Consider the following 23,396-nt stretch of genomic DNA (forward strand, 5'->3'; position numbering starts at 1 on the left):
CTGGAACAGACACAAAGAAAATGGTCTGAGCCTTTCACCTTCTACCATCAGGATAACGGTGGAAAATTGTTAACCAGTATCCCATTACAGAGCCAAGAAATTAGATGATAGGAGAGTCAAATTGGAAGCAATAAACTGCTGTTTCCATTTTCAACACTATCTTGTTTATTTCTAGATAAAAGTATAATTTCGGCTGTTAGCACTGAATGTTCAGGTGGCCTAATCTCAAGAAATGTATGCTTTGCAGTCTGTCTGCAAGTCATCACCATACATGTCACGTCATTTATTCCTTGTAAAGGAGACATTTATAATGTATTTACATCTATTACCTTACTCCAGAAGTTATATTATACATGCAGAACTTGTATGTGCAGACAGTTTATGTGATACTAGTACATACAGAACACAAAGATGGAAAATAATGAACACTAAAGTACACTTATGAGATCATATATTGTATATTATATTACTGAGTTTTCGAGCAACATGCAAGACTTAGAGCATTTAGCCAGAGATTCACTTGTCTGTAACTGAAAGTTGGTGACAAAAAAAAAAAAAAAAAAACTAACAGCATTCCAAAATTAAGATGTTTCAAATATCAGGTGAGAGAATAATCAATCTCTGAAGCTGATCACTCCTAAATCACTGCACAAAGTTATTATTTCAGAAACAAAATTCAATTCCTTAAATACCTTAGACAATACATCTGGTTAACAGTATGTCAGTTTGCTATACTTAAATCTTATTAATTCAGTTAACCTGAGATAAGGTCTTAAGAAACAATTAGACTTCTTAAAGGTAACATATTTGGGGGCTGGAAAGATGGCTCTGCAGTTAAGAACACTTGCTGAAATTGCAGAAGTCCAGCATTCACTTTCTAGGACTCACATAGTTGTTCAGAACCACCCACAATTCCATGTCCAGGCTTTCTGGTGCCTTCTTTTGACTTCTGTGGGCACCAGACACAAATGTAGTACACATGCATGTATGCAGGCAAAGCACTCATATACAAAATGAAATAAATAAATCTTAAAGTAATAAAACTAGTACATTTTGTTTATCTCAGCAACATACTTCATCCACATATGTTGTGGAGTTTTCTTTGTCCCTCCTTGACATTTGTTATCATTGTATTTAGCTTTTACATCAGGCTTAAAAAAAACCTCCTTCTTTAGACTAAAGGGGGAATTGTAGCAGCATCTTGTCTGTGAACCTGTAACGGTGGCCACACCCCTTTGGGCATTGCTTCAGGTGCAGATGGAAGCAGAAAGAGGAACACTTAGGGTGTTCTCTCTCTCTCTCTCTCTCTCTCTCTCTCTCTCTCTCTCTCTCTCTCTCTCTCTCTCTCTCTCTCTCTCTCTTCTCTTCTCTTGGGTAGTGGATCAGATCTGAAGGGCAGAGATAGACTGCAGTGGTTTTTTATTGTTCTGTGTGTAAGTTGTTGTTTCCCAATAAAATACCTATTTATTATTTATCTTGGGTCTAGTGAAATCATTGCACCTATGCTTTCACACATATTCTGTAGGACTATCAGGGAGGAGTGTAAATATCAAAACAGATAATTCTGTATCAAATAAAACCTTGAATCAAAATTTCCTGATGAAAATTAAAAATGAGGAGATCTTACTTGTGCACAGTAACTGTTCATCCTGAGAAAGGAAGCGAGGGAAGCAACCAGGTATAGAGAGACCAGGAATAAAGAACTCTGAGTGAGGGAGAGTGAAGGGCTTTCATCCCACTAGTGAGCCATATGAAAGGAGCCTTGCAGTTCTGTTCCTCATTTGCAGGAAAGCAAAGCTTTGTGCAATCTTATACTTAATGCAATTCTAACCCAAGAATGTGATAGTTGACTTTGCTTGAGAATTTCCAACTCTTTCTATAGCAGTTTCTTGAATGAGTAAAGCAATTTTAGAGGCATCTTCTTCCTTCAAGAAAGGGAGAAAGCTTGCTCCTCACAACAGAGTTTTTCTCCTGATGGGCTGGGAAGAAAACTACATTAGAGGAAGTAAGCATGCTGGATTTGGGGCACAAATCATACTTGGACTCATTGTGTCTCAGTTTCCTCATCTAGAATCAAGGATGCTAAGTGAAATTATGCCTAGATCTAAATACTTCTCCAAATGCACCCTGGAAAAAAGTAACTAATTCTACAATAGGATACCAGAGACTGAAAATGTGATCAAGTGTATATGTAATCACATCAATTACAGAACTCAGAGCAAAGGTTTTTAATTTATTTTTTTCTAATGGAAAATATCCATTAGTGAATCCAAAAATCAGCATAATGGATTTCAACCATCATTTACCAGAACAACTTGAACAAAGAATAAAATATGAAAGTGCATTATGGGAAGGAAGGACTAATACTCTCATGACTCAGAAATTTAAACACATATATTCATGTGTATATATGCTCAGTGACAGAACAAATTATACTTTTATTCTCTAGCATTATCAACAATTCTTTAAAAAAACATTTAGTTACAGTGTATCTTCTTGAGCTAGATGAGAAAATCAGCTTTTACTTACCAATCGTGGGGTCATGATAATCTGGGAACTGGTGGCTTATAAACTGCATTGTCACTGCTGAAGAAAAAAAAAAACATAGTCAGCCCTTACCTATGAATTATTCACCAACATAGCTCTGTATTTTAATATCTTTCTGGTGAATGACTACATTAATTGTGTGGCATTAGCTAACACATGATAATGATAGTAACAACACATAGTTATGAAAAATAAAAAGGTCTACACTGTATATTTGTAGTAAATATGTTCAAAGTTTAACTGTATTTCAATCCCTGGTATAAGAAAAAAAAGACCTGCTGATAGGACCTCTCAGTTAGCTCTGGTTGTCAAGAAGTTTCTGTAATCTTTTGTGCTCTGAGTTTTGTGATACTGGCTGAATCTATGTCTCTGTCTCCAGCTGAGTGGTCAGAATCTGGCAGCAAATTGAACAACTAACAATAAGTTGGGTAGTCTGTCATCTCAACTTGGAAGATTCAGTGCATGTAAAACTGAAATAAAATATCCTCACTGTCTCAGTAGAAATTAAGGAATACACATCTGTTTTTTGAAGTGACTAACTGCCTCAACATATGTCCTAGGACAAATCCATTTAGCTTATTTAGTCTCCAATGTTGAAAATATCTTTAGATCCTTTCCCTCTTACATCCTCCATGCAAATAATCTAAATATCCAGTTTCCCTGAAACACCTTTCCAATAAGTCTAGATTCGTCCTGTTATAGCCCTATCTTAGAATCTTATTCTTTAAAATGCTTTCTTTCTGTAAATTCTGATTTACAAGACAAGTCACAATGGTACCCTAACAGTCATTCAACAACCTGTTACATTTGTGTCACCAATTACTCAGGTAAAGACCATGGTCTTGAAAATATTATCAGCCTGTAGGATTTTTCATGGCCATCCTATCTCTAGGGCCAAGTATGTGACTTGTGCTCAAACCTCCTGAGCCACTCTCCTTATAGCCTTTGCTACATGTTCTAGAATAGCACCAGTGTCACAACACCCAATCCCACCCTCTGACAAACACTGAGTCAGATTATCTTAACCCTCTTCTCATCAAAACCTCAACTTTTGAACTTCTGTGTTGTATCTTTTGATAATTCAGTACCAGCAAGAATTGTGTGGATTCTGATTAGAGAGACCCCCACCATTTACAACTGGTGATCATTTGAATATGAAATGTTCTTTTAGGACCATAGAACAAATTGTTGATCCCCAGCTGGCAGCACTGGCTTGGGAGGTTGTGAAAATGTCATTAGGTGGATCCTAGCTGGAAGAAATGAATCACTGGAAGTGTGGATTTGAACGTGGTTTTCCTCTCCAGTCCTTTCCTAGCCTTTGCCTCCTGTCTATCAAGTGAAAAACTGCCTCCACTCTAAGCTGCTACCTCAATGTTCTTCCCATCACCATGGGGCCACATACATAGGATAAACAGTCTGAAACCAAGAACAAAGTAAACACTTCCTTCTTGAAGTTGTTCTCTCTGGTGTCAGTTACAGCTGTGCAAAAACAACTAATACAAAACCTCAATAGCTTCTTCATTCTACACATCAGGAGAGCTGATCCCCTTGCCTTCTCTCTAGGCAGAAATCCACTGAATCTGCTTCAGCTGAGTCCATCCCAATCCTCCACAGTGTTCCATCCACTACCTCTATCCTGGCCACGGACTTTAATTCCCTTTAATTTAATTCTCTGCAGTTCATGCTGTATTTGGCACTCAACTTGCTTCCACACCTATGTGTTTTCTTCTATTGTAATAGAGCCTTAATAAAATAAGATTTTGCTTTTGTACCTACCTTCTAGTTCTTTAAAAGTACTAGTAATGTTCAACTTATCATTTCAAATATCTCATTATTTCATCCATATATTTAACCTTTTCTATTTAAAATCTATCAGTATATGATATTCATAGAGGCTTCCTGAAATAGCAGAAAACATTTATATAATTATGTTAACTAGCTACCATATATTTGGGAAGAGTGTAGAGACTAAAAAATTAGAACATATCTAAATGAAAAATACATCATTACTTTAAAAACTGATTGGTATACTTAAACATTAAACTTAAGAATCATATGGTTAATATCAAAACTAATCTTCCAGAATCAACTGCTGCAGCTGTCAATAAGAACATAGAGCATATATTTAGATGCTTGGGTGCTTGCTTTAATGGAGGCCTGCTGTTTATTGGATAATTGAAAAACACTCTTCAATTATCAAATGCTCTGGCCTGCCACTGAAACAGAGACAAAGAAAATGGAGTCAGTTTTTATTGTTCCAAAACTTTAAAAACGTCATTTTAGCAGATTTATATAGTAAAGTTTCTTTAATGTTTTAGAAATAGCCATCTGAGGAAATTTTAATAGCCATTTTCTTTTTAGGGAAATAATAAGCAAAAAAGTCATGACAAATAATTCCTAAATATTTATGTTGTATTATATATGGGTATGTATAGATGGTATATATTTGCATACATACATATAGTGCATTTAAAATTAGTAATTAAGAGAAACATTAGGCTTCTTGCAAAAGGAAGGCACAGTTCTGAAAGGCTAGACATTTCTTAAATAAGAAAAGTGCATTTATGAATGAAATTTTCATTTATGACATAAGTAGACAGTAGAAGTGTACAGTTTCTAATATTCTCTTTTTACCCAGGGATGACATGCTCATTAGTAAGAAGTGATTGAAAGCTCATTCCTGGCCCAGATGGAGATTTCTTCTGTCTATGCAGACAACTCCCCCCATGCTTTGTCTCTTCTTCCTGTCTACTTACTCACATGTGCAGTGTTGATATTACAGGGATCTGCAGGACATAGCAGGAACACTTACACTGGAAAATCCCAGCATAACTTGGAAACCAGCCTTTTAATCAGAATACAGGGCATTTATGAACAATGCAGCTTGAGAACAACTGGAATCTCAGTTCAAATTTGAGTTTTAGGAATTAGGTTTTGATGCACTTTCCCTACTATTTATGTTTGTGAGGAGGAATAACTCCTTTGGAAAATAATACTTAGTTGTTTTAATCCTGTGCCGGAACAAGTTCAATGCAGCAAACTGAGAAACATGACCAGCTGTGTTCAATCATAGGAAAATGAAGAATGCCTGGAGTTTGATGGATCACAACATTAATCCCAGCCCTTGGGAGGCAGAGGCAGGTGGATTTCTGTGGATTTGAGGCCAGCCTGGTCTACAGAGTGAGTTCCAGGATTGCCAAAGTTACACTGAGAAATCCTGTCTTGAAGAAAAGACTGAAATATGAAACACTTAATGTGGCATGTAAATTTTATAAACATTTACCCCAGAGCTCACCACATGTATGTCTTTATTTTTCCTTAACATACCACAAAACATTTCTAAAAGGAGAAATCTAGCACTGAGGCCAGGACAACCCTTCATACAGTTTAGAAAGCTACTAAATCAGAACACTCTCAGGATGAACCAGAACTTGCCTCAATAATCAGAGCATTTTATAACATTTCATTATTTGAAATAGTTAAAATTTCCACAATAAACTTAAAAATGGATCACAGATGAATTTGTCATCTTCAAATATTTACTTGTAGTAAATCATTGTCAGTCTACATTTTATAATTCATATCAGTGTGTGCACTATCAAACACAGTGGGAGGCCATGAATATTATATTTCCTGGGATGAGTATGCCCAGGAAAAAACAGTACGCTAAGAGAAAAGCACAGGACTGGTTAAATTTCAAACAGTGTTGATCAAATTTTTGCGTGCAGATCGTGTAAACTATAATGCTAGAACATCCAACCTGTGTATAAAATCCAATCATTATATTGTTATGTGCACCAAAAGTACACTTGGGGAGCATTAACAAATGGTATGGACACCTCATTTCTCAGTCTTCTTAGTATGATATTTAATTTCCTTCCCAGCCATAAGTGTGAAAATCTCTGTCTTAGAAGCAGAAGTTTCATTTCTCTGCTCATCAACCAGCAACTCTTGCCACTGTGAATATAAACTTCCAGGCTAGATTTCAGTATTGGTCAGATAGAAGTGATAATTTAAAAAAAAAAAAAACTGATTTTACCTGTAGTTCGTGTTAGCGCTATACTCCCCTACCTTCTCTGTCCTGTCATTGGTGACTAATATCGTGGTCCTCTGTACTCGCTATAATCACAGAGCAGTAGTAACTAAAAGACTCTTTTGAAGTTCAGTTGTATTTTTCTGCTTACATGCAATTTGATGTCCACAATATGTAAAATTTATGTTTCTGTTTGTATTCTTTCCTGGTACTTCTATTTGGGTAGAATGTATAGAGACTTTCTTATTTGGGGAGACAGCGATAGTCTCGTATTAATTTCTCATTGACAATATTGAGTCTTGATATATATGTGTTACAGGATATTTGATCACACTATAAACTCCAAGATTGTGTTACTTACTCTAGTTGTAATGTAACTCAACCCTAGCACACATCTTTAATCCAAGAGTTTTCTGCTTGAATATTGTAAACGGGATTAAATAAAGTCAACACTAGGTCAAGAGGTAAAGCAACCAACCAGTTGACAAAAAAAAAAAAAAAAAAAAAAAAAAAGAAAGAAAGAAAGAAAGAAAAAAGCATAGAAAGAGGGAGTCAGGAAGACAGATGCACAGGAAATAGAAGGGAGGTACTTTGAGTTGGAGGAGTCTTATTTGAGACAACATAGAAGAAAACAATTTCTGTGATGTCAGCACAAGATGAAGGTCAGGCAAGTACTTTCTCTGCCTCTCTGAGCTAGCAGGTTCTCATCCCAGTGTTTGGCTCATGACTCTTCATTGGAAAAAACTGAATTATTGAGATTTTGTTAAAAATAACATATGTTAAAAAAGCCAACCTCTTGAAGTTAGATCTTTAAATTTAATGCCAAAAAAAAGAGCAGATAATTTTTCTCATCAAAACTATAGGTCAACTGTAATCTAAATTTAACATATTAATTTCCTTGTAAAGGATCTTTTCATTAAATTTCTTGAGTTTGACAACCAAAAATCTATTTGTCTAAGAAGACAAAAGACAAAGATTATCATTCAATTAAAATGTCTTTAAATAATTTAAACAAGAAAAATATGTTATACACTAAAATTTTTTAAAGTAGTTCAGTCTTGTCACATTTAGTGAGCCTTTACTATAAGCTAGAAGTTGACCATAGCAAATTACTAGGTTACATCTTTCAAACATACTGATGGATACAAGATGTATTTTAAAACTTCTGAATTAGAAAACTCCGACACATGCATGTAGGAATAGAAAGGCTGATAGAAATAAGTGCCTGGGTCTCAGTGGACTGTATGGAAATACTAGTTTCCCACTTGTCTAAAGGAGATTTCCTAGTGTAGAAGGCAAATGGCTGTACTACAATTCTTAACTTCCCATCATGTCAGTGTAGCACGGAAGAGTGGGATCCATCATCAAGTGGTTCTCCCACACTCTCAAGCACCACCAAAACTTTACCACAGAGTGGGAAGAGGGTGAAAAGAGAAATCCTGGGCATTTGCATGAGAAGATATTGGAGGAAATATTACAAACACTACATATTCCTCCACATGCATTCTGTGTCATAACTTAGTGATTTGCCAACTTTGCCTATAAGGCAGCTGCAGTACATTTCAAGAGGAAAAGGGAAAATGTCCCTTAAAAAGATAACAGTCTCAAACACACAGGGTAGGGGACAACATTTGAAGAAAATGTGAAGTTTTCAAATTTAAGAAAATGCAATGCCACCCTCTTCCTCCATCAAAGAGCAACACTCTGTTCACTAACCCCATCTTAGTCTTCATATTGTCTGATATCCTGTGAGTTTCCACAAGGGATCTCTTAGAGCTTTGTGCACACAGGTGTCTTTTACAGGCTGCTGAACACCTCAAGAACCATTACACATTCTGTAGATGATAACAAACTATATACTGATTGTTTTAGAAATAATTATTTACATGGGGTATATGTGAATTGCTAAGTGAAATGTTCTTGTTCAGGTGAATCAACAGCCATGAAGAAAATTAAGGAACAACAGCAACAGAAGACAAGTTCTGCTTCATGGTGTGATCAGTCATGCTGCTGTGACAACTTGTTTTGATTGACCTATGGACAGAATTATGTATGTGGAGAGGAAATTTGATGAGAAAAATTGAGTCATCGACTGAAAACTTAGTACAAACAAATGGAAGTGGAAAGAACTTTTCTTTTGTACTAAGGAACTATCTTTTGATTTCTAAGATTACTACAAGTACTGTTAATACCTTCACAGGGAGCCATGATATCCCACCTCTGTAGATATGAGAACTTATGAAAACTTAAACAATATACAGCATGGGACAATACTCACAGATTTTATATAAAAACACTTTTGCTTTATTGATGGTTACTTAATTAACATATCTTGTGTAACTGCATACAATGAACAATGTCCCCAAACAGCTTCAACTTCCATACAATAATACTAATAAGAGATTTTAAACAATAAAAGTAAACCTGTTTTATTTGGTCTCTCCTTCCTATACATGTCTTACTTTAAATTTTCATTTTACTATTCAGGAATTTCCATAATTTTCTATTCTATTTTCTACTATAAATCAACTGTTCTTCTTTTGCATAATTCAGTATTAAACCATCAAATTTGCGTTTCTGAGAAATCTAACAATATCATATATCGTCTTCCTTAGAATGCTAGCAGCGTATGGCCAGAGGCACACTGTCAGTTATAAAAATGAAAATCATAGAAAGAAAAAGAGTTATTTTCTACAGAGTAAAGCACAAAGCAACCAAAAGGCTTCAAAAAAGCAGATCATCCAGTCTGCCTGACCACACCCACCCTTCAGACAGAATCTGGTTACTTATGGGAAGCACTAGACAGAAGCACACTGGATAACGATATAATCTAATAGTGGAGGCAGAGGACACTCAGTCCCCACTGTCCCTCTGGGAACCAAAGGCCTGAGATGGGAGATATGAAACTGGGAGGCTGGTCTCTAGGGGTTAGTCATTTTTCTCTCATTTAAGGGGTATGTTAGGACTTGAAAAATTACTTAAACTTAACATTTTTTATTTTATTTTATTGTGAACAAGGAAATAATGGCTGGATTAAAGAGATATTAAAAGAGTCTCTAGGCTACACATCTTGCTGTGCTTCAGTCTGCACCACATCGTCTTGTCATTGCCCCCACTAGTACCACCAGAACCATTATCAGCATCATCTCCCTCTCCTTCAGTCTTCATCATGTCATCCTTTCCCAGTTCTATGGGACTTCTGGGATTCTGTATCCCTCCAATCATGCTCCCTCCCAAGGAGACGCCATAGTTAATGCTGATCTCTATGCCTAGACTGTTCTTCCTTCAAACATCTGTGGGGCTGACTCTCATACATTTCCATATGATTATTCACATATGGACTCCTTGGTTGGTATCCTATCATCTCTAAATTTATATCAAAACTCATTCCTTCTCACTGGAACTCCTTGGGTCCCTTGGTTGACATTAACTAAATTAACTACATAATAGATGATACTTAAGTACTTGGGACATATTAATGAGTGACATAGGCTAAAAGAATGTGAACAGTGAAACACTGATAAATGTATATAACCTTGCACACATATCAACATTTGCATGGTGACAATTCAATGGAAAATTATCATTGGATAATTATCAAAATATCTAAATATGATAAAACAAATTCTATGGCAAGAATTTAATTGATTTACAATTTTATTTTTTAATTTAATTTATTATTTTACATGTTGATCCCAGTTCCCTCTCCCTCCCTCCTTTCCTTCCTCCCTCCCTCCCTCCCTTTTACCCTCTCTGCCCTCTCACATGCACCCTAACCACCCTCCCCTCCCATCCCCCCACCCCAATTCTATATGTAGGGGAATGCCATCCAGTTGGGGTCATGTAGATCTGACAGGTCATTTGAAGTAGGGACTAAGGCTTCTCTTCTGTCTCTAGGTTAAGGGAGTATCCCTCCATGGTAGATGTGTTTGCAAGGTCCTTTTGTGCACCAGGGATACATCCTGGCTCCACTGTCTGAGGACTCTTAGACTGCTCAGTCCTTCTGGCTGAGACACATATTCCGGGGGGGGGGGCCCTGAGTCAGTCCCATGCTGGCTTCCCAGCTATCAGTCTGGGGGCCCGTTAGCTCCTCCTTGTTCAGATCAGCTGTCTCTATGTGTTTCTGCGGCTTGGTCTTGTCCTCTCCATCTGCATCTGGGTTCTAGTTTGACTCAGTGTTTATGTACGGGTGCTTGGTGTTTGCTTCTGTTTCCAACAGGTATTAAATGAGGGATCCATGGATAAGTTGGTTGTTGATCTCACTATCCGGGAAGGGCATTTATGGTAGACTTTCCACGGAAGCTCAAATTGTTAGTGGGAGACAGTCTTGTAGTTCTCTAGACCTTTCTTTGGTTTCAATTTTCTCTTCAAACCAATATTGGCTCCCTCTTTTATGTTCTCTCTCTCTCTCTCTCTCTCTCTCTCTCTCTCTCTCTCTCTCCTGTCTTCTATTCATAACAGGGCTCAATCTTCCTAGTCACACATGTGTTTTCCTTTCCTTCCCCTCGCTTTCTTCTACTTTTCTCTCCATTCACTGCCCCCCCCACTTCCCCTGTGCTCTGGGGGACTTGTCCTTTCCCTTTCTGTGAGGGACTTTATATGAATCTCTTAGAATACACCTTGTATCCTAGTTCCTCTGGTGGTGTGAATTATAGGCTGGTGATCCTTTGCTCTAGGTATAAAATCCATATATGAGTGAGTACATACTATGTTCCTCTTATTATGACTGGGTTACCTCATTCAGGATGGTTTCTTCAAGTGCCATCCACTTGCCTGCAAATTTCAAGATACCATTATTTTTTTTTCTGCAGAATAGTATTCCATTTTGTAGATATGCCACATCTTCTTTATCCATTCTTCAATTGAGGGGCATCTAGGTTGCTTCCAGGTTCTTGCTATTACAAATAGTGCTGCTATGAACATAGTTGAACAGATGTCTTTGTTGCATGAATGTGGATCATTTGGGTATATGCCTAACAGGGGGATTACCGGGTCCTGTAGTAAACTAATTCCCATTTCCGCCATACTGATCTCCAAAATGGCTGTACGAGTTTGCACTCCCACCAGCAGTGGAGGAGTGTTCCCCTTTCTCCACATCCTCTCCAGCATGAGTCATCATTGGTGCTTCTAATTTTAGCCATTCTGGCAGGAGTAAGATGGTATCTGAAAGTTGTTTTGATTTGCATTTCCCTGATAGCTAAGGATGTTGATGGATTTACAATTTTAAACACCACTGGAAATATAATATTTCCAACTGTTTGAGATTATATTCATGTAATCCCTAAGAAAGATAATTGTGAGTATTTAATTGCTGTTTTTTACTTTTCAGAACAATACTCTATGGCCTGGCACCAACTTCCGTTTTAGTCATAGTTTCTATGGATATGATAAAACACTCTGAATTAAGGCAACTTGGGCAGGATAACTGGGGAGTTCTTTCATCTTATGCTTCTACATCACAGTTCATCACGAAGGACAGTCAGGCCTGAAACTCAAACAGGACAGGACCCTGGAGATAAAACTGATGCAGAGGCTGCTATGAAGGGGTATTGCTTACTGGTTTGCTCCACGTGGCTTGTTCAGCCTGCTTCTAGCTTTCAGGACCACCAGTCCAGTGTTGGCACAGCCCACAGTGAACTGAGCCGTCCCACATGAATCATTCAAAAAAATGCACCAAAGGCTTGCTCATGGTCCAATCTGATGGGGTCATTTTCTCAATTGAAGTTCCCTCTTTCCAAATGATTCTGGATTGTGTTAAGTTGGTATGAAACTAGGCAGCACAACAAGTATATTAAAAATCAGGGAACACCTTTTTAAATGCCATTGCTTAAAATTAACTTGGGATTATAGTTTAAAAAATAATTTGTGATGAAACATTTACATATCAGTTTGAAAGCATGAAAGTTGGACTTTAATTTTACATATTTCAAGAAGAAACAAGTTAACTGTTCTAAGATCTCTGTATACTCCTTGTTGAGGATCTATTGAGGAATCTAATAGATTGGGTCATAGGTCCCTAAAGCCACATTTTTTTTCTAATGTATTTCTAATGCTCTTCTGTTAACTGAAAATGTATATTTAATCATGAGTGTGTCAAGATGTCTTCTAAATACATGAGTATACATTGAATGGCTACTTTTTTTAATAACAAAAGAATAAATCTAAAATCCTGTCTTATCTCAAGGTTAGCCTCAGTTAAAGTGGTGTCATCTATTTTTCTCTCAGCAGTTAATTTACATGTGTTGTGTTATAACAGCATCAAAAGCATATGCTATGCTATTTCCCAAAGGTGGTACACCAGAAAGATGGATCATACTGAGGTACCTAGGAGCCATCTGCTGAGTACCTATGGTGAGGGTAAGAAAGTCACTCACCTGAAATGTCATAAGATACCAAATGTAAAAAGTAATATATAGAGAGTTAGCTAAACACTGTAATGAGTAGGGTTTTTCTGCCTGCCGCCTGCTCTTGTTCCACTGCCACGCCAGCCCCGAATAACACACAGAGACTCTGTATTTGATATTATACTGTTGGCCAGTTACTACTTTCTTATCGGCTAGCTCTGTCTTAAGTATTAACCCATTTGTGTTAATCTATGTATTTCCACCTGGTCTTCTTACCCGGAGCCAGCTGCCGCATACTGCTCTCTCTGGGCTCTCCATCTTCTCTCCTCCTTACCACTTCCTATTTCCTCCTTGTCTCCTAGTCCCTCCTATCTTCCTTTCCTATTGGCCAACAGTGCTTTATAATTAACCAGTATGAGAAACATATATACATAATGGCATCTCCCATCAAAACACTTCTTAATTCTCACCATAGTTCCGATATTCAAAACATTAACTGTTTGGTAGACTATAAAGAATGCTGAATTTAAAGTTGAGTGATATTTATCCTAAGTGTGCATTAGCACCTCCCTTTCTTTCCTGTAGTTGTTGTATTTTTAATGTGGGCCTTCCTCTCTTTTCTATGGGGCACAATTTGTTCTAAACTTCAATGAAATTAACATTCAGAGAGAGAGATTCTGCACTGATGTCATGACAGCTTCTGAATGCAAACACACCTCAGCAAATTTAAATCCAAAAACACAAAATGCAGTAACAAGGGCAAATGTAAAAACTGCAAAGAGTTACATTTTCTGACCCAATTATTATAGCCTAAGAACAAAATAATCACAGGTCAAAGGACAGATTACCTAATAATGCAATTTACTTGTTCATTAGCCATAAGACATCCACTACGATGAGCATGTTTTTCCATTCTCCTATATGTATGTGGCTAGGGTAGAGAGTGGGTGAGGAGGGAGGGACTTAGATTTGAAGGATAATGAACACATTGGATGATGCACCATTTGGTTGGGGCAATGATCAACTGGAGTTAGAGAGGAGAACTGACTCTTTAGTGCCCCGTTTTTCTGAATATTTCCCTTGCATAGAATACCTTCTGTTGCATTGATGTTTTTCCATAAACTACTGCTAATAGAAAGAAATTGTGCTTTCCAACATTTAAAAACGTCTATTTATCTTCACTGACTGATATTAGTAAATGATTGATGAGACACAGAAACGCAGTGGATATTGAAACTCAGTATTACCAGTCATTGCTTATTTGTTCCATGCTGACAATTTTGTACTCAGTGAAACAAAAAAAGAAAAATAGACATTTCCAACAATCTTTTCTGAAGTCTTTTGTCATTTCTGAAAGACTCCATGTCCTTAAGTAATAAATTCCTATTGACAATAGAAAGCCTGTACTGACACACGCACACACACACACACACACACACACACACACACACACACACACATATATATATATATATATATATATATATATATATATATATATATCATTCCCTTTAGCTGCATTCTTAAAAATAGTTAATGGAGACAATTTTTGGAACTTCTTTTACATAAATGTATGATGGAACTTCTAAAGATCTCAGTGTTAAAGATGTGTGAAATTTACCATAGGAGTTCCCAAAGACAACACTATATATACTGTACGAGAATGAAATTTCTTATTATTTTATGTAATACAGATGCATTCTGTCTTTGAGATGGTGATCTTTACGTAAAATCATTTGGCATTTAGACAGTTAGTGAGAAGTAGGTGCTAGCATACACTTGAAACTGAAGGCTTCTTTTTTTGTAGGTTTAGAATATTAACCAAGTATAACACCTGTGATTTAAGGGATGCTATCACAATTCATAATGTCTAAGAATTCTTTATGACTTGAGGATTCTCTATCTTACATGTAATAATTCTATAATAACTATAATTTGGCAATAGACAGTTGCTTTGTGAGTTTCCCAGATTAGAGTGTTATGGTTGGCCTAGACATTGTACTTCCTAACAGAAATCATCCATTTAAAACCATTAATGCATCAAGACCTGATTCACTTTCTAAAAACTGTTATTTCTCTTCTTCCAACTCACGGAGTCTTTTAAGAAGCAGCAGAAGCTTCACAGAGGGAGACTGGCAGCACATGTGTAGCATTCTGTATTCTTACCTATCTTGTATCTGTTTATATCCATAATGGCATTAGAGATACATTGATGCTATACATTCTACAGAAATTTTTAAAATTTTTACATTATTTTCAAGGATGCATTTATCTTAATAGAATTTTTGAGGTGACAAAATCTAAAAGCAAGGATTAGCTTGTCAGATATCATACATGAGATGAGGGTAATTAGGGTAATTCTGACACATCAGAATGACAGGACAAAACCAAAAGAAAGAAATGGATTGGTGTAGAAATTGGTGTAATTAATATAATGCTACAATTATAAAAGTGTAGAATGAGTTGAATGTTGTGTAGTATCCATCCAAATACAAAAAAAAAATGTCAGTGTTGGACTTAAATGACCACAGTTGTATGATACAACTAAATGGGCTATTTTGAAAAGATTGTGACAACATTACTAATTTCAAAGTATTACTTACTGGTTCTCTATACTGCATTTTTAAGAGACATGAACGACTGCTGGCTACAACAGACCTTGATTAGTCTTTTTTCCAACTCCTCTTCCCCTACTATAACCCTGAGATAATCATTTGACAAGACAGATTCTTCTGCTGGCTTCCAATACCTGTTGGCTTGGCCACTGTATCCCTGAAGAATCCAGCAGAAACTACCAAACACAGGTTCTTGTTCAGTCCAAAATAAAGAATTGAATCCTGTCTATTATATCTGAAGCTGTTGCTCTTAAAGCATAGGCAAATTTCAGTGGTCAGAGAGGTCCACTCAGAGGGAAACAGAGTCCTTCTTTCTGTAACTTTGTAGTTTTATAACCCAAACAACACTTCTTCTAAAACTAGACATTTTTAGAGATTTCTAAATAAGTAAAATCATGTCAATCTTTTTCATTTAATTTTTCATCTTTAACTTAAGGAAAACATGTTAAGAATCATTATAAGTTTGAAGAGAAATGTCCAGAGACCTACAAGGATGACCCCAACTAACAATCTGAGCAATAGTGGAAAGGCTACCTTAATGGCATTCTCTGATAATGAGACTGATGGCTAACTTATCTACCATCATAGAGCCCTCATCTAGTAGCTGATGGAAACAGAAGCAGACACCCAAAACTAAACACTGAGCTGAACTAGAATCCAGATGCAGAGAGGGAGGAGTGATAAGAAAATGTGGACAAGACAAGGCTACAGAAACCCACAGAGACAGCTGACCTGAACAAGGGGGAGCTCATGGACTCCAGACTGAAAGCTGGGAAACCAACATTGAATTGACTCAGACCCCCTGAACATGGGTCTCAGTTAGAAGGCCTGGGCAGTCTAAGGGACCTCTGACAGTGGAACCAGGATGTATCCCTGCACAAAAGGACTTTGGGAGCACATTCCCCATGGAGGGATACTCCCCTACCCTAGAGGAAGGAGGGAGGGCCTAGTCCCTCCTCCAAATGACTTGACAGATTTTGTTGATCCCTCCTGGAAGGCACCATCCTCCATGTGGATTAGGGGAGGGGGTGGGATGAGAGGGTGGTCAGGGGACATGAGAGGGAGGGGGAGAGACAGAGAGGGAGGTAGGAAAGGAGAGGGAACTAGGATCGGTATGTAAAATAAGAAAAAATAAATAATAAAAAAATAGTTATTTCCTGTGGAAATGTTTTACCGCAGTATATTTCCTTTCTATAAAACTTTAGTTTAATTCATGCCCATTGTATTTACACACTTCCTTTTTGCTTTAACTAATATTGTATTATGTTGGTTGATTATTTTCATTATTTACAAGATTAAATTAAGTACTGGGCTGTTTATAATATGTCAAAGCAGGCTTAGTGAGTGGTATAAACCTGTAACTAGAACTGAAAATAGGAGTTCAAGATCATTATCTGATACAAAATGTTCAAGATTAGCCAAAGCTACTTGAGATATATAGCCAAAATTAATACTAAATGAAGCAATACACATAAAAAAAAAAATGTGAAATCCTTCAGTAATTGTAAGGTCCTGGTGAACACTGCAAAGATTTGCTTTCAATCACATGTGTTTAGAATGTCTCAAGAGGTCTCAGGATCAAATTATCTAGAAAGTGATTTTTAAACCAAAACCAATATATGCTTGTCTGATATCACCCATTTTTTAAGATAATTATTCTATCAGCTTGTGTTTTGTTTTCATCAAAATTCCTTGCTTAATAGTCCTTGTATGATTGTGGGAATGCCAGTTATTCATATTGTTGCTAAATTAATGAGTTCAATAAGAAATCAAATATAGTCAATGTACCATTTTATAAAACTAACTCAAATACATTGATTTCAAAAAACAGTTTAGATCTAAGATATAAACTCAGATTCCTTGGTTGAAATTTTCTTCAGTTTCTGCTCTTTCTTCTTCTTCTCCTTTTTTTAATAATTAAAGTTTTATTTATTTTTTGAAACAGCATTTTTTTATTTAAATATATTTTAATGTTCTTACATATCAATGTCAATTCCCTCTCCCTCCTTTCCATGCCCTCTGACCCCCTTCCCATCCCTTTCCCCACACACTCCACAGGGAGGGTGATGCCTTCCAGAAGGGATCAACAAAATTTGTCAAGTCATTTGGAGGAGGAACTAGGCCCTCCCTCCTGTCTCTAGGGTAAGGGAGTATCCCTCCATGGGAAATGTGCTCCCAAAGTCCTTTTGTGCACCAGGGATACATCCTGGTTCCACTGTCAGAGGTCCCTTAGACTGCCCAGGCCTTCTAACTAAGATCCATGTTCAGGGGGTCTGGGTCAGTCCAATGCTAGTTTCCCAGCTATCTGTCTGGGGGTCCATGAGCTCTCCCTTGCTCAGGTCAGCTGTCTCTGTGAGTTTCTCCAGCCTGGTCTTGTCCCCATTTTATTTTATCACTCCTCCCACTCTGCATCTGGATTTCAATTCGGCTCAGTGTTTAGCTGTGGGTGTCTGCTTCTGTTTCCATCAGCTACTAGATGAGGGCTCTATGATGGTGGGTAAGTTAGTCATCAAACCACCTTGATTTTTTAAAAAGTCACCATATTAGTCTAAGACCTTATAAGAAGAAACATATCTGCACATCAGCATCAAACATTTACCATGTTCTTAGATAATAGCACTGATTGCTGTGCCTTTGCAGGCACATATGCAACAATCATTTCTCTGTTAATACTGTCATTGTTCAGGTCTTGTTTATGCAGCCCATTCTAGGAGAGACTTTACAACACACTTCCAGACATTCTGACTCTTATAACCTTTCTGCCTCCTCCTCTGAAATGTTCCCTGAGCCAGAGAAACAGAAGCTCGGCTATAGATGCAGCCATTGAGGATTTCTTGGTCTATGCATTATGTTCAGATGTGATTTTCATTTGCTCCAAATAGAAGCTTCTTTGATGAGGAGTTCCATGGGGAAATCTCATGGAGTTCTACCCCTAGACAATGAAATACAGGTAACTAATGACTGCTGAGAGAATGAACCTCTACCAGAGATGAACTCTTTAACTGATCCAATACAAAATGGTCACTATTGAAACCATATACACACAAACAACAAGACAGACTCAGCAACTTGTAGTTATATTATTTGTTTGGGCTTCTATTGCTGTGATAAAACGCCATGGCCAAAAGCAACATGGGGAGTGAAGTTTATATTTTAACTTACATCTCCATACACCTGGAGACAGAAGCTGATGCAGAGACCATTGAGGAGTACTGCTTGTTCTTCATAGCTTCGCTAAGACTTCTTTCTTACACCATCCAGGACCATCTGTCCAAAGATGGCTTCATCAACAAAGGGTGGGTCCTCCCACATGGGTCAATAATCAAGATAATGCACCAAAGGCTTGCCCACAGCCCATTCTGCTGGGGTCATTTTCTCTGTTGAGGTTCCCTGTTCCAAATTGACTCTATCTTGTGTCATGTTGGCATAAAGCTACCCAGGACATAAATGTAGCAATAATAATCAAAGTAAAAGAGGCTATCAATTTGGGAGTTGGAGAAATTTGGAAAGGCTTGAGGGAGATGAGAAGGGATGGGGGGAAGGAAAGTGAGAAAATAATTGATTTAGACTTTAATTAAATTTTTTCAAATAAATGTTTAAAAATAAAAATACAATATGGAAAATAGTTTCCTTACATATGAACTAGGTATATATTGATTTGGCAATTAAGTAGGTGATAAGGGATAAGAAAGCTTAAAGACTTGCATGTCATAATCACTAAATGCATAACAATTCTTGTTATTTTTAGTGATTTACTGTGTTGTGTGACAGCCAGAGGCAGAGATTCAATAGTTTTACACTGCCAAAATGTGATTCTTTGCATGTAATATCTACCTCATGAATACTTGTTGATTACATTATTTAATAGAATAAGGTTTTTTTCCAATGTGGCAAGAAAAAAAGAAAAGAAAGACAGATGTTACCAAATATTGACAAGCGCCCAAGACAATACAGGACTGGCTCATGTCCCATGCTACCACACAGAATTTAGCTCCGCATGAGAAAATCTTTTCACTGGCTCTGTCATCCAGTATCCATTAATATGTCTTCTGCAGCATCTGCATGCTTGATTTAATCAAATTTGCTTCTACTACATTAGTCTATGTTTACTGTGACCCATTCCATCATTTTCCACCATCCCTTTTATGACAGTCCATTATCTTAGTGTGCTCAAGGCAGAATATCAAGCAGGATTTTGACACCTCGGGACTCTGTTTGCAATTCCATGTAAGAGATGAAACATGTGGTGTCATCTCTTTGCTGAATGTTATTTATATTTGGTCCCCTGTTCTGAATCCCAGTGAACCTTTTTAAATGTGTTTGTGGATACAGTCTCTGACATGTCCTCTGGAAATATGTGGGGACCCGAAGATAAGAAGTATGAACTGATCACAACATCTAGTTGAGGCTTCAAGACTACTAGGATGAGGCGAAAGTGTCCTTATAGACAGTTTCTAAAAGTGGCTAAGTTTCAGGGAAGGACTAATTTAAAACTCCTCAAAGATAAATTGAATGGTAACTTATTTCATAAAAGAAACTAAATATCTCACACATTAAGTATGGAGGTCCATATGGACTCAGGAAAATTAGTTGAAGAAGTACCCTTGTCAGGGTCCCTTGCATAAGGATTGAAGAAAAGATAAAGCATGTGAAAAGTAAATAGTTTGATTTACATTTTAACAGTTTTTCATACAAATAAATATACAAAATATACAAAATATACAAAAAAATAACCTGTGTCTTAGTGTTCATGAAGTTACTTAAGTAAGATGTTTGCTAATGCACCATACAGCCTCCTTCCATAGATAATTATTAATCTCTTCTATTGAACAATTTTCTTTTTTTTTTTTTTTCTGGATAGCTTGAAGGATATTCCATGTACTCTTCCTTATATGGCGCTACATATACTTCACTGAAGACAAAGCCCTAACTGATTTGCCTCTGTTCACTTTCAGACACACAGCTATCAGGTACCCATGCTTATATCCTCTTCATTAGCAGACATTTATAGAGGGCTCCCAAGCAACATGGTCCTGGACGAGACCTCACAAGCAAGGGCAAATTTCACAGCCCTCTGCACTGCACTCCTAAAAACTGCCTTGTTGCTTCATCTATCTGTCTGATTCTTTGATAATGGAAATGTTTCCTAGAATTGTAGAAGAGTAGCTTCTGGTAATTTAAAATAAATTACTGTTATTGTAAATTGGTCATTCTATTTCTTAAATTATGCTTTCCTTTTTTCTGGTATGGATTAGCCTCACATTTTATTATCCCTATGGGGCATTCAAAGCTTGTTTCTGAAACTACACATGAATCTGAAATATACTGTATTCTGAGAGATGCTGCTGTGGTAGCTACAGCTCACTATCTGCTAATCACAGTCATTTTCTTCTACATTGAGTTGTCAGTCATGCTGTGTATGGGATTCACCTCAGTTTCTGTTACTTGAATCAACTCATGGGTATCCCTCCAGATATGTGACAGTAATGTTGATCTAATATGTTATTATTCATAATCTCTTGGGTAGATTTTGAGAGTACATTTACTCAGCATTGGGAACCTTCCAAAGTTTATATCCATGGGAGATGAACACCATGAAAAATCAGTCATTGCTTCTCAGAAATTTATATAAATAATCTCAGTTTTTAAAAAGGAGGCAAAGAAGGCAATGAGGGGAAACTATAAATCAAGCAAAAGTATAATACCACAATTATATCAATATAACGAGATGAAACCCATCACTTCATATGATAATTTCAACATTAAAAGAAGAAAAGTAAAACTATGTAATGAGCACAGTTCTCTGCCCTCACTGTGAGGCTTGAGAGCCCTCCATGAATTTCTGGTAATGAAGAGGATGACAGGTACCAGGGCATTAAATGGAGCACAAACATGGGTGCCTAGTAGCTGTGTGTCTGTGTCTGAGAGTGAACAGAGGCAAATCAGGTAAGGCAAATCCATTAGTTTCTCCAGTAAAGTATACCCACGGCTATATAAGGAGGGGCTCATGGAATAGCCTACAAATTCTCAAGAAAAAAAAATGAAAATTGTTCAATAGGAAAGATTAGTCTTTATCCATGGGAGTGGGCTGTATGGCGCATTACTAAACATTTCAAGTGTGTTCATGAACACAATCACACATGACTTTGTTGAAGACCTGATAAAACAAACTATAGCACAAAGACTGAATGAGCATGTCGTACATGAAATAAATAGCTTCATTAATTTCCAGAAATGATAGTTAATAGGGCTCTGGTTATGAGCCCTTTGCCCTTACTGTTTGTCTAGAAGAGAAAGATTTAGGTACAAAGGACCATAAATTCCACAGGCAGTTTATAGGTCACATGAACAAGGAAGTGAGGACAGAGGAGTCAGCTGCATGTCTGAGTTCATGGTCAGGCAGACACACTGCTGAGGGCTAACAGGACTTTATGGTTACAGCACTATTTTCCATAGCACTGGCAGCTTCAAACTCAGAAATCTGTAAAGGTAAATTGTGTTGGAAGTCCTGCATTCCCTTTAGAAGTTTATTTGCCGCTCTTGTTTATCTTAGTGACCTACCTGTGGATGTTTATTCATGGTCTATCCTTGAATTTAAAAGAGTGAATTAAATGAAGTTATCTAGCTGGTATTATTACATAATTAATAAGGTTACTCTTCCTCAGAGCTTTTTCAAAAAATATATGTGATGGTTCCTCAGTCAGTGTTCTATTGCTGTGAAGAGATACCATGACCAAGGAAAGTCTTATAAAAGGAAATATTTAATTGGGGATAGCTTACAGTTTCAGAGGCTTGGTTCATTATGATAATGGCAGGAAGCATGGCAGCATACAGGCAAACACAGGAGTGGTAACTAAGGGTTGACTCTTAGTGAGAGAGAGAAAGAGAGACAGAGACAGAGACAGGAAGCACCATGCAGGACCTGGTGTGAGCTTGCTCCAAGCCCCACTGTCCATGACACACTTCCTCCAACAAAGTCACACCTCCTAATACTTCTCAAATAGTGCCACTTCCTGTTGACTAAGAAGTCAAATATATGAGGGGGGGTAAAAGGGGTGGGACATTCTTATTCAAACCACAACAGATGGTATAAATGAGTTTCTTTATGCCTTGGTTAACATTTTACAAATGAAAAGAATGCCCAAGGTATTAAAAATGACCTAAGTTATCTGAAAAGCTAAGCTACTCCTGCAAAATCCATAGACATCACAGTATATTGAATTTGAAAGCCAACAAAAGTAATATCATTTTCAATATTGAGCAGACTTGTCATCAAAACTAATAAACATTTATTGCAAAAGATTACTGGGAATCTTTTCAGAAGGGCTTTCTTCTAGGGAAATAAATACTTACAGGAGCCATGGTTTGAAGAAAGCCAGAACACCCATCATATTTTAGGCTGAGAAATGACCAATGTGGGACTGGGTAAGTGGTGACACTTTTGGAACAAGCAGTTGACACTTGACAGCCATCTTATTACACCTTGAAGATATTGAAGAAATAAATCATCAAGGCTATAAAGAATTGGATTTTGAAACCTCAAGAGTGGGAATAAAAGGCAAACACACAGCAACTCATAGGAGGTATTTGATGCACCAGACACATCTGAATAGCCCACACCATCAGAGAGAGAGCCTTGTAAGACTGCCCTTAGGTTTTGCCATAGCTATGACCCTGGTAGTAGCTTTTGACAGACATAATTGTTGCAACCCTTGAATCACCATCTTCAAACAAAGAAGCCCATGTCTCATTACTGCCATGGTCAGTAGCATTTAAAATATCCTAAAAACATATTTTCTATACTCAATAATTTTTCTTTTGAATATTCTGAACTCTGAAAAAGCAGTCCTTTAGCCT

The 23,396-nt window shown here is 37.1% G+C and overlaps 1 protein-coding gene across 2 annotated transcripts in view; it reads right to left on the minus strand.

Moving 5' to 3' along the window:
* The window catches only part of Rit2 (Ras like without CAAX 2), a 301,478-nt gene that overhangs the window by 235,465 nt on the left and 42,617 nt on the right, over positions 1 to 23,396 (minus strand). For both annotated transcript variants that reach the window (XM_051202366.1, XM_051202365.1), the window contains exon 2: positions 2,530 to 2,586. In XM_051202366.1, the coding sequence (XP_051058323.1) occupies positions 2,530 to 2,586 (57 nt within the window). The remainder of the gene's footprint in view (positions 1 to 2,529; positions 2,587 to 23,396) is intronic.

This window comes from Phodopus roborovskii, unplaced genomic scaffold, assembly GCF_943737965.1.
Source record: "Phodopus roborovskii unplaced genomic scaffold, PHOROB, whole genome shotgun sequence".
Lineage (NCBI taxonomy): Eukaryota > Metazoa > Chordata > Mammalia > Rodentia > Cricetidae > Phodopus > Phodopus roborovskii.